The sequence below is a fragment of the Pyxicephalus adspersus genome, chromosome 3 (assembly GCF_032062135.1).
Source record: "Pyxicephalus adspersus chromosome 3, UCB_Pads_2.0, whole genome shotgun sequence".
NCBI lineage: Eukaryota > Metazoa > Chordata > Amphibia > Anura > Pyxicephalidae > Pyxicephalus > Pyxicephalus adspersus.
The window spans coordinates 139,182,883-139,195,122 of NC_092860.1; the positions used below are offsets into that span (position 1 = coordinate 139,182,883).

The 12,240-nt window shown below is 39.5% G+C and overlaps 1 protein-coding gene across 1 annotated transcript in view; it reads right to left on the minus strand.

Annotated features, from left to right (window-relative positions):
• Window positions 1–5,529: 5,529 nt before the first annotated feature.
• HTT (huntingtin) overlaps window positions 5,530–12,240 on the minus strand; it is a 99,758-nt gene continuing 93,047 nt past the window's right edge. The window contains exon 66 of the mRNA XM_072406890.1: window positions 5,530–11,716. Within this exon, the coding sequence (XP_072262991.1) occupies window positions 11,503–11,716 (214 nt within the window). The 3' untranslated portion in view covers window positions 5,530–11,502. The remainder of the gene's footprint in view (window positions 11,717–12,240) is intronic.

Below are 12,240 nucleotides of genomic sequence, written 5' to 3' on the forward strand. Positions count from 1 at the left end.
TACTGGCCTTCACACTAATGTACTATGATCTGTGGATATAATAATTTTAGTAGGGGTTTCCTTTATACCTGAAAGTTACTTCAAGGGCTTCCCCCTTGGTAAAAAGGTTGAGAAACACCAATGTAGACGCTGTACTGTGGAGTTCTGGGTGGACAGAGATGTCATCATGTAAAGATAGACAAACTTCCCTGTAAACCTGAGAAGATCCAGAAATTGTTGGGTGATGGAGTCACAACCATGAACACTGCTTGCTGAACCTTTATAAGTTACGGATACTGGAAATTTAGACACTGGTTTAAGTAGCTTTGTTTGCAGAATCTTTGGAAGATAGGAGACAGGAGACAAAACGCCGAGGAACCCTGGGGAGAAAGAAAAACTTCTATAGAAAGCCCTTGAAAAATACAGAAACTGCCCTAACAAACATGGAAAGATTGGATCCCATGGAAAGACACCATGTTGGGATACATTGGTATGAGGAACCCTTGGACATCACTGTTTGGCTTCTGTTAGAGTAAATACCCTGATTTGTGTGAGGAAGATAAAAACAATGCCCCACTTCTGCAGGAGCACTGGGGAAGTAGAAAATACCGCAAGGAAAGACATTGGTTTGGTTTCTGACATGCAATGCCCCACAGGTACATTCATGTCCTTTTTTCTAGATGGGGAGAAGTAATCTTCTTTCCTTTTAATTTATTTGTACAGGCTGAGATCTCCTTGCCCAGTACCTTAGGTCAGTAATATTCACTACAATAAGAATGAATTTTGAAGCAGAATTAGATTATTTACCCCTACTTGTTTCTTTAAAAAGTGTTCAATATGTTTTGCTAATATTCCAATATAGAACAAAATGGAAAGATATTTTGCACTGCTCTGCTCCGCACAATGCCATATTGGGTCACACACACTTTCATGTGTTTGACTATTAGGTCCTTCTTATAAACAAAGGTTGGAAGACCTGGAGTGCTCCAACTTTCACAGCAGGCAACAAAGAGGTACAACTATGCCACCCATGCATTCTTTTCTTGTTTTACTTTTGTTTTTGGTAACAGCTCTATTGCAAAGCAATCTTTGTAGGGGATTTTAATTTTTAGTAGCAGTATGGCCTTGCTAATGACATCCCTCTGCTTTATAAACAGGTCTGCTGGTCATGCAGAGAATGTTTATGCAGAGTAAGAAATCTTAAATGTCAACTGTTCCAACTTTCAAGAAATCCAGCAAAACATTTTCTGCATGTGCACATCTAGGTTATACTATTGGATTCTATTCCTGTTTCTTCTTGCTGAGGTAAATTGCCTAAATCTTGCCCAGCAAGCAAGCTGTCATATTCTCTATTCAGACTCTGGAGATGTATTTTATACATGAAGCTATATTTAAGAAAGAGAAGTATAAGAACAACATTGTAACTCCTCTCTTCAGAGCACTGACTGATAGGGAAAAGTTTTATCTGCTCAGAGAAAGCACAATGTCTCTCTGGTATTTGTAAACACATGCAAGTTATTACACTAAAGCTGCGTACACACTTGCAATTTTTGTCGTTGGAAAGGATCTTTCACGATCCTTTCCAACGACAAGGGACTGGACGATGCATGAACGGTGCTGTACATACAGCACCGTTCATGCTCTATGGAGAGGGGAGGGGGAGAGTGACGGAGCGGCACCCTGCTGCGCGCTCTCCCCCTTCCCTTTTATTAGGATCGGTCGTCGTCCATCGTCCGTGGATCCGACAGGTCGGTCGTTCGGACGATGGACGACACCGACTGTACACACGGCAGATTTTCGCCCGATATTTGGCCGATGCCGATTATCGGGCGATAAAAATCTGCCGTGTGTACGTAGCTTTAGGGTGCCCATTCTACTGACTATTGAATATTTAGTGACTGCACACAGGATGCAGGTACATCAGTCACATTTCCCCAGCAAGATTCTGTACAGTAGAAAAGGAGCCTTAGCAAATAAACAGCAAAGCTTCCCCTTATTTGGAATCATTATTAATCATTTCAAGATGTTTATGATTTCCATTACACAATATATCTACCAAACCTAAGCCACTTTTAAAACTCAAGTAAAGTTATGGCTTATAATTTTGGATGTTCAATGAACGTGCAATGCTTACCCGCTTTGCCTGCACCTTTAAACGCACCTAGGACAAGGCGTGTTTAAAATACTCAGTGCAAAGCGAAATGCAGCAAATGCAAGCCCTTGTGTACTGCTTAAAAAATAATGGAGTTTTTCTGATCTGATTGCAGTACCAAATGCACCCCAAATGTAAAAAGAATAACACATTGATATGGAATCCAATTAAATAAACCCTCTGATTTGTGGAACCAAACCATGCAAAGTATACCTATTGTGGATAAGCATGTAATGATGTAAAATGTTTGCCCATGATAATTAAATAATGATTAGGGAAAAAAATGATCTCCAGTTCCTCCTATATGTCATTGGCAATACAAAAAAAAAAAAAACTAAAGTGGAGTCTTCCCTGGATCCAGTTGAGGGATCTGCAGCAGTGATGTCAATGCTAAGGGACTGGCTGACATGGGCACAGTGCTGGGTTAGCACTATTATCACATTCAGCAATAGTTCTGGTAAGGGACATGGATGGAGGTTTTAGATGAGTATGTCTTGCTTTATAACAATGTATTTTTTTCAAATATTAATACAAGAGTCTCAGCGAGGAGTAAATGGATTCATGGTACCTAAGCAAAAGAGAGAGAGATTATATTACTTGAGGCCTGGACACAGGCAGAAACGGAACATTTCAATTGCACATAACTGCATCCTGTTATTATGATTCCTTTAAATACCTTAAGGCATGTGTTACATTTCCGAGGTCCGGTTCTTAGAGCCCATAATGATAAAAGCTTGTTGCCTCAAAAAGGATGAGGATAAGGCTGCATTAAAACAAGGAGTGAAGCTACAAGCATAGGCACAGAGGGAATTTAGAAGCTCAGTTAGTCTTTCTGAAGCAGAGAGGAAGCATCAGCCATAAGTGCACTGAATCCTAGAACAAGCTCCAGAAAGAGAAGTCCATTGTCCTATCTTGACATCTAAAGACCCTGCAGGACAGTGTAATTTGTCCTTAGCTAGCACTGCAATAGAACAAGTGCATAGAAAACCTAAACTTCAATGCAAAAAGCCACAGTATGTGTGTCAACAGAGCACATTGTACCAATAAATTATATGGGTCAGATCAATACATTTGCCTCCCAAGTCTCCATCATTAATGTGGCTCTGCAGAGCGTCCTTCCTAAACACAGATTACACAAAACCCCCTGGTTCCAATCTGATACCTCCCATGATCTTTGTCATACAGTGTCCAGAGGCAATACCACAACTAGACCCATGAGCCACTTCTTTGGCTCCTCTAATGTCCAATTATCACATATTGGATGGGCATCTACAGTAACTGTAAAGTTACAATATAGTTTTAATAAATTGATCTGTTAGATCTAGAAAACTACCAGCAGGGAGCTTGTTAACCACAACTATATCTAAAGATTTACTTCGGCAGTCCAGGATCTGAACATTTCACCTATGTATGAACTATTTATAAAAACTTGAAATCTTCCACGAAACTTAATGACAAGTGTTAGAGGTTAAATCAAATTCATAGTAGCTTACATTTTCGATTGCAGGACTTTTCTATGTTATCCCTCACGTACCAATAAAAATACTAAAGCTATGTACACATGCTAGGAGATTTTCATTCAAAAAAGTTGTGTTCATCTCCCCCATTATCATTCATTAATCTACTCTGGAGGATTGATGAACAACCGAACTGAGGATGACCACTGTACTCATAGCAGTTCTGCTCACTTATTCTCCCCTTTCCACACAACAGAACATCGCTGTATGTGTACACTGCTTGTTCATTCTTCTTAGATTTTATAAGCTGTACATACAGCTGGAAAATTTTTTTGTGCCTCTTTAAACCTGCAAAGCAACAAAAAAGTGAATATTTTCAAGGGGTGATTCTTTCTATATCCAGTGCACAGAGGTTTGCAGAATTATACAGTAAGGGATAAGATTCAATATTTTGTAACACCTCCCTCAAATATTGTGATTTTAGAATACATGGGGAACAAAGCTTCCTTTTCCAACTCTAACTGACCCAACAGAGAAGAAATTCACTTAACAGAAGTTGCAAGTATCTAGTCTCACCTGAAACATAGCAGGTATATCTTGCCCATTAACAATGATGCCAACATTGTACTTCTATTGGACAGAAAGGAGAACTTACTTTGGGATTGGTATTGTTGTTGATGTACTGTAAGTATGGTCAAGACAGTGGCTCAGTGGTTAGCACTCTGGCCTTTGCAGCGCTAGGTCTCAGGTTGGAATCTCGTCCAGGGCACTATTTGCATGGAGTCTGCAGGTTCTCTCTGTGTCTGCGTGGGATTCCTTCCACATTCCAAAAACATGCAGTTAGGTTAATTGTCTTCCCCCTAAAATTGATCCTAGACTGTATTAATGACATATGACTATGGTAGGGACATTAGATTGTGAGCTTCTTTGAGGGACAGCTAGTGACATGTTAATACTGTATAATCATAAAATAAAAAGGGGAGGCCTTTCCCATTTCCGGCAATGTACTTGTTAGAGAGAATCCAAAGTTGAACAAGGAGTAAGCGGATAATAAAACATATGAGATGATGAGAAATAATGAAAAATTAATAATGATAAGAAAACAACAAGAGTTCCTTTTAATGTAGACAAAGACAGATAAAGAATGATTTATTCACTTTATAATTCACACCCCATATGGACGAGAGCAAGTTTTATATTTTTCCCATGGGCCTGGTTTTCTTGCTAATAACTTTATCATTAATATAAAATATTACACATGCATGTAATAGACAACAAAATCCCCATGACCAGTGTTTATTTTTACCTGTCACTATGAATTATAAAATGTACATTTTATCTTCTAATTTGATGACCCTGGTACAAAGCATTTGGAAAAAAAAAGAAAGTTTGCTCATTTTACTTTCAGGATAACAATTATAGCTAAGGTGTGAAGGCACTGAAGAGCAGAACGGTGCTGTATATACACAGTCTAAGTCTTGTATAGAGCTGGCTTTGAAAAAAAAGTCATTCTAAAGCAGAAAACAGCCTTTCCCAAACTGTTGTCACAAGGTTGGAAACACATAACGGTATAAAATCTCTTTGTATCTTGTAGAAAAATAGAACAGTTCCTTCACTGGAAGTAACTGAAGTCAACTCTCACGGTGTCCATATCATTTTGGTTAAATACTGGCATAATGGTCAGGTTTCCATGAACAAATATCTTGGGTGCACCCTGCATATAATACTAAGGCCAGACTATAAATACTTCCCCAAAAATTGCTTACACAAAAATGAACACCATGATTTTAACCAATCACTACAGCTTTTCTTAAAAGCGTCTTCAGCCACTTACCAAATGTTTTTATATTTGCCTTTTTAGTAGAAAAGAAATGTGCTTTCTAAAAATTCCATAAATTACTTACAATACCTTAGAGAGAATTTACACACAGCAGACAAACATTTGTACAGTTAAAGTTTTCTTTAATTCATGTGTGCAATATAACCAGCAATCTTTAATTTAAACATACATTTTAATATATACTCTGTTTTACTGTGAAAACAACACATCTGGGCTCCAGTTGTGACCTATCATAGCCCAGAAGAACGTGTGAAGAGGACTGCTTGTGTCCAATAAGAATTCTGGAAATGGAGGAAATGAAGCATTGGGACTGGTGAAGAACCCAAAGGCCCAAACGTCATGCAGCAGACAGATGGATGTGTTTGTGGTAATCATACAGCTGATGGCGGGTATTAGTTTATTGATTTTTTTATTTATGTTATTTGTACTTGTTAGCAATGTGGCCCTAATCATTGAAGTGAGTATGGAGGGAATATTATGGAACATGAATACAAAAGGGAATTATTGCACTATGAATGCTCAGCTATAAAAAACAAAACAAAAAACAAATACTAAATGAATGGCAATCTATAGTTGTCAAGAGAAACCTTTTATAATGATGTAGATATGTATCAGTCTATTAGCAGGAATGCTCCATATGAAGGGACCAAGGTTGTCCAACTCATGCCTTTGTTTAGGTGCAACTTTTAGTAACTCAATCATGTCTGTGATTAATTACAACGCCAGCAACTGATGTAACAAATTGGATCTCTAAAGGTTTAAAGCCACACAGCAGTAACAATGATTAATTGCACAGTCACGTGTGATTAATTGCCATTACATGCTGCTGAAAGCTTACACCTCACAGAGATTATTGTTCCAGTTAGCAAGTGGACTTGTACTAATGGTAAACCCACACACTAGAGTTCCATTGCCCCAGATAACCACTTGGGATAGTCTTCAGTAAAAATATATTAAATGTATTGCTTTCCCACCATCATTTAATCAACTGCTATGCTAGATCATTTATCAGCCAACATGAATAACCTAATGTGGAAGAGGCAGCAGTGTGCCTCTTATTTCGTTTACCAAATGTGGTCCCCAACTCACCAGCCACGGACCGGCACCGGTTCATGGCCCAGGGGTTGGGGACCACTGATCTAACATACCACCCACAATCAAGTGCTTAGAGATTTGCCAACATTGTGGCAGATCAAGGTGAATATTAAAAAGGATCTAAATGTTAGTAAAATGTTGCCCAGAACTTTTCACAACATTCCTGCCCAGCTCTAAATATTGCTCACATCCTTAGACATGTTGTTTTGTGAAACCAATATGAGCCCTCCACACCATGCAGTCTATTCTATTTTACCTAACAAGTTTACTTTGCTCATTTTTATATTGGGCGATGTCAGGGGATAACTTATCCCTTCACACATTTTAGAAAACAGGTTAGCCATATTTACTTTAAAAAAGTCCAAAGAGATGCACCCCATCATTCAAAGTATACTTTTATCCATGTTCACTTTAGGACCATCAACATCATTGACTGGACAATATTGGGCCTTGCTATCAGAGGATGAAGAACTGGAGTTATTCCCCGCCATATTGGGAAATAATGACAACACTTGATTAGAAAACTGCCACCCAAATACCATACTCTCTATTGCAAACACTACAGCAAACTAGAGAAGCAGAAGTTCATTGAAGGACCCAACACAGATGTCTGCCTAGGCCAGGCTCTGGCTTTTTCTGAATCTGGTTACCAACACACAATAAAGGTGTAACTATTTTACAGTGGGATTTCCCAGATAGCTGAATCTCACCAAGAATGGTTGGGTAGGAGCACCATTATTGGGTTTAATAATGGCCATTGGTTAGGTGGTTCATGATGCAAAATCTTGTCATCTAAATGACAAACAATCCCACACATTCGACAGATTCACTGACTGACAACCAGTTATTCACCTCTCATTTACTCTTCACCCTTTACGGAAGTCAAAGTACACCAACTATCTCTTAGGTACCCATTACTCTCTAGGGTTACTTTTACATGTATAGCATTTGTGGATTGGTAAATACATGTTTGTGAATGATAAAATACTTCCTTCAATGGGTTTTAAATATAATTTTCTACTGCAATTTGCAAATAGGTAATAACAGGTACCTGCAACATAGGACCTTATTTATTAAAGCTCTCCAAGGCTGGGGAGGATATACTCATCAGTGAAGCTGGGTTATCCAGCAAACCTGGAACCGATCTGGTTCAGGATTAAAAACATTTGCTAACAAATATTAAATGACTTTTAAGAAATCTTTTTCAGGTTTGCTGGATCACCCAGGTTCACTAATCAAAGTGTATCTTCTGCAGCCTTGGAGAATAAATCAGGCCCCATTTGTGTCCAACTTTTTCACAAGGGCCCAGGGACATCTTTAACCAGAGGCACCTGAATACTAAAGCTATACTCCAGGTAATTATAGCTCTAGGTGGTTGGTTTCCTGGTCCCTCCCTGTACTCCATCAGTACTGTCCTGTATGGATGGATGTATGGATTGATGGATGGATGGATGTGGTTCCATCCATCCATCCATCCATCCGTACAGGACAGTACTGATGGAGCCAAGGGGCTGAACCTCAGCATTGCGTAAGCAGGATCTGACACTCTCAGAAGCATCTCCAGATCCTTTAGAAGCAGGGAGGATTTTATTTTAGAAATTGTATTTGACAAGCAGAAAATATTATTGAAGCAGCCCAAAGGAAAGAAAAAGCCAGCTAAGATGTAGGGCAGGGGTCCCCTTTTGCCTATGCACCCACCAGCGGGGTCAGGAGAAGGACCCCAGGGGCGCACCGGCCAGAGCCGCAGACCATATGTCCCGTATGCATTGCAGGCTCAGGGTGGTGGGCGGATTGTGTCCCACTTTCCCATCGCAGGCTCAGATCTGATCGGGTTCTGGCATCATGACGTCACTCTTAGGGGAAGTTTCTTCCTCTTTGAGTGACACACTGCTCCCCACCGCATGCCGGAGTCCATGCATTTAGTGGTCTGTGAGCTCCAAAAGGTTGGGGACCACTGGTGTATGGTGTCTAAAAAAATAAAGCTAAGATACTGTTAAAACGGCAGCCAATAGAGAATATAAAAAAATCCCTATGAACATATATTTCTATGTATGGGGGAGATACCCTAACAGCCTGTAAAATGACATGTGACTCATCTGACATAAGACTGTCACCCAATCTGGCTGAATATGGTTGGATCAGGAAGTGGTTGCATTTCTGAGGGCTCTCTAGAAATTTCATAGGAAATATCAGTTGTTAATATTTGTTATTCTCCTCCGATCCCTAAATAAGACCTAAAATCTCTGATCCCTGAAATCCTCTTATTTTTGTTCCATCCAGAGCCACAGCATGAGTGGTCTGAGTTTAAATGTTTATAGAATCATCCTTTAGAAGTAGGGAAGATTGCAGAGAACCATGGGCACAGGACAGCTGGAGATCCTTGTTTACATGGCAAGCATGCCAGGCCCCCAGAACAACCGCCTATATCAATGAGTCAATAGGAAGATGCAATGCACAGTTCATTCCTATCTGGCAACATATTCCCCACACTTCTGATGCTCAGATATACCCCAATCCTATATAACCTATAACCCAGCTCTATATAACTTCTATAGGTGATTTTGAGCAAACTGGGAACAAATACAATACAGCTTTGGTAATTAAAGTGGTGTGAGCAACATATTTGCTCACAACTAATACTTCAATAAATTCTGTACTCATCAGCTGCTGAAAGCTTTGTAATTGTAATAATATTTGTTAGTACAAGCTGCTTTTTTAAAGAAACGGACTTGAAAATTGTGTACTGGCATGTAAGACAAAACTAAAAATCCTTCATATAATTCTCTAGTGCAAAGCAAGTCAGTGGTAAGAGGTACTATTACTGGAAAAAAGGAAAACTACTCATTCAATGCGGATTCTCAGTTTCACTATTAACCTGCAATTTGGTGCTAAGGAAATGTCCCCTGGCACATCCATAGGAGCTCCTTGTAGGCTAGTTAAAGCAGACCTAAACGCAACTTTTTTACTTTACATAAAAGAGTGGATAGCCCTTATATAAAGTAAAAATTTAATTGATTTTTTATTTTAAGTGCAACATCCCGTGGCGATCAAGACTGAACGGGAGTGCAGAGCTACCTTGGATACCCATGTCATGCATCTCGGGAGGCTCTTGGCTGCTCCTTCTGCACATGAGAGATCAGCTCAGAGATCAGCTCTTTTTTTTGTCCCCTCTTTACAGCGAGGGAAGGTCCAGCACCATCGAGGGATCTGCGGTAAAAAAGGCAAGTGTAATATTTTTGTTTTTTGACTTTAGTTCAGCCTTAATTAACTCAATCTTAAAAATAATCAGGCTTCTGACATCACTTTCTAGTGGCAGCCAGGGGAAGGTTCTTTACTGCTAGAAGATCATGAACCAATATAGTTGTCCAATCATATAATAAATAGACTATGCATTATAATGGAGATAAGAAGTGGAAATAAATCTATGAGGAGTTCAAAAACTAGTGGTTAAAAAATGCAAGCTATTTTATCAACAATTCTTGCATAAATATCCCTGCACTCTAGTTACCAACTCCTCCTGCCACAATTATTACAAGGGCCCAATTTTGCTGCTGAATTTTCCATTATTTTATGTGACAGAAGATTACATTTTAGAAAGTAAAGATACTGGGAAATGTGAAACAATAATGCCACAGAACAAGCCAACTGGTGACTCCAATAAAGCCCATGAATACTTGAAATTAAAGATGGAATTTCCCCTTTAAGCAGAAACCTAATGGAAAAAAAATGATGCGTTATAGGGTTGACCCAGAATAGAACCATCCTATGTTGGTCCCATTTACAGAACACAGCCAAGAAACACCTCCAATAAGAAAGGCGTCATTATATAGGCGGACCAGTACCCCTATGAAAGTAGTCAGCAGTCAATAAAAGAACTATCAGTATTTCAGCAGAGAATATGAAGGGAATTGAAGTATGAAAATTGTATAATTAATTTTAACCTATATGAAGTCAATGATGATCTGTTTTATGGTTTTATTGGATGTGTAAGGCATTTGTAATTAAGCTGAACAATTTTACTGAAAATGATTTGTCTGAATAATTAAATGCCACAAAAAATCCATTTGGCATTTCTGCCCCCATAAATGATGTAAGAATAATATAATATATTTATAACCCGCTATCTCTTGGACTGGCATTGGATTAAGTCACACTGTAAAATCTTTACTACAAACCAATTCACTAATTCCATCACACATTTCCAGCACCAAGTTCATTTTTGGGTTTATGCTCTGTATATTGCTGAAATGTTAACATGACGAACTGACCGAAGCGGAAATCTTTTTTGTTTGTTTGTTTGGGCCAATGATGACTACAAACCAGTCGGTACAAGCAGGATGATTTATCAGAGTGGTTTTTGTAATGTGAAATGACAGCATCACGAACTGTAGGTTTTACAATTATACATATTTTACATAATATAGAAATAGGAGTTAAAATCATTTATGTCAATACCCAAATTATGTGAAGAAAGCAGGGAAGTAGCTGCCGTGCTTGGTACACACACATCCCGTACGGCAGACTAAGGGTAGAGAATCTTTTTCTTTCCAGTTATGCCATCTCTCCACAATACTCATAGTGGAAACTGTCACCAACTGCAGCACTACAGAGTAATGATTCAGTGCTAGGGTAGATGCTGTCCTCAGCTCCAGATGGACAGGATTTAGTAGGATGAGTGCTTTGAGTTTAGTGATACGGCTTTGTGCTGTTACAGACTCCCACTGGAAAACGTGAAAAATAACAGGACATTTACATTCACTGTAGTAAAGCAAAAGAAAGAAAGAAAAAAGAATCTAACTGCAATCAGATATTTACATAGAAGAGACATTCAGAGCAGAGTGAGAGTCACAGTGACTCCGGGGAAGGGTGGGTGAGGTTGTAGGGCCAGGGTAGAAATGTTGATAAAGAAGAGATCGGGGTGATTCACTTCTTATAATGTCCTGTGATTCTGCTCAATACCAGCCTCACCCGCAAAGTGCTTAGAACACCGTCGTCTTGTGCACATTCTGCAAACACATCAGTAGGCTGTGATAGGGGCTTCCTGGGGCAGCCACCAGCTCGAACACGGACTGGAAGGCCCTGCGGTCCAGCTCTTCATCGATCTGGTGCCTGTAAAAGTCTATGGCCACTAAGCAGAACAAGTTGACGTCCACAGGTTCAGATTTGCCCATTCGGCTTATCACATGCGGAAGACTGAGAAGAGGGTTAGGGAAAATCTGAAAAGTGATGCTACAGAAAACATGGGTTATGGTGGACACAGCACAGCATTAATTTAATAAAAGGAATAGAGTCTGTTCACTAAGGTAAGGGAATGTTCGGTAAAACAGACCTAAGGTCAAAAAAACACCAGGAGGTAGTACTCTTTGACTCTATTGTCAAATAACTAACTCCCTGGCTACTGGTGGATTTTTCCCCTTTAGCTCCTGTGCATTCAACGAGTGAGGAGGATCTCCATCTCCGCAGAAGTCTGACCTGGAGCCAGCAGTGAAGATGGCGACTTCCATGCTGGATCTTTCATCACTGCAGGAGGACTGAACAGGGTAGGTATGTGCCATAATCTGCAAGTAAGCTGTGCTGATTATGGCAGAAGCTCACTACCCACCAAAGTGTTTAGTTAAGCTTTAATAAGGTGATCATGTGCTAACTCTAAATACCCAATCACAAGTGAAGGATATCGGAGCAAGAGTTTTGCTTGCATCCTGCCAGGTGCAGTGCTC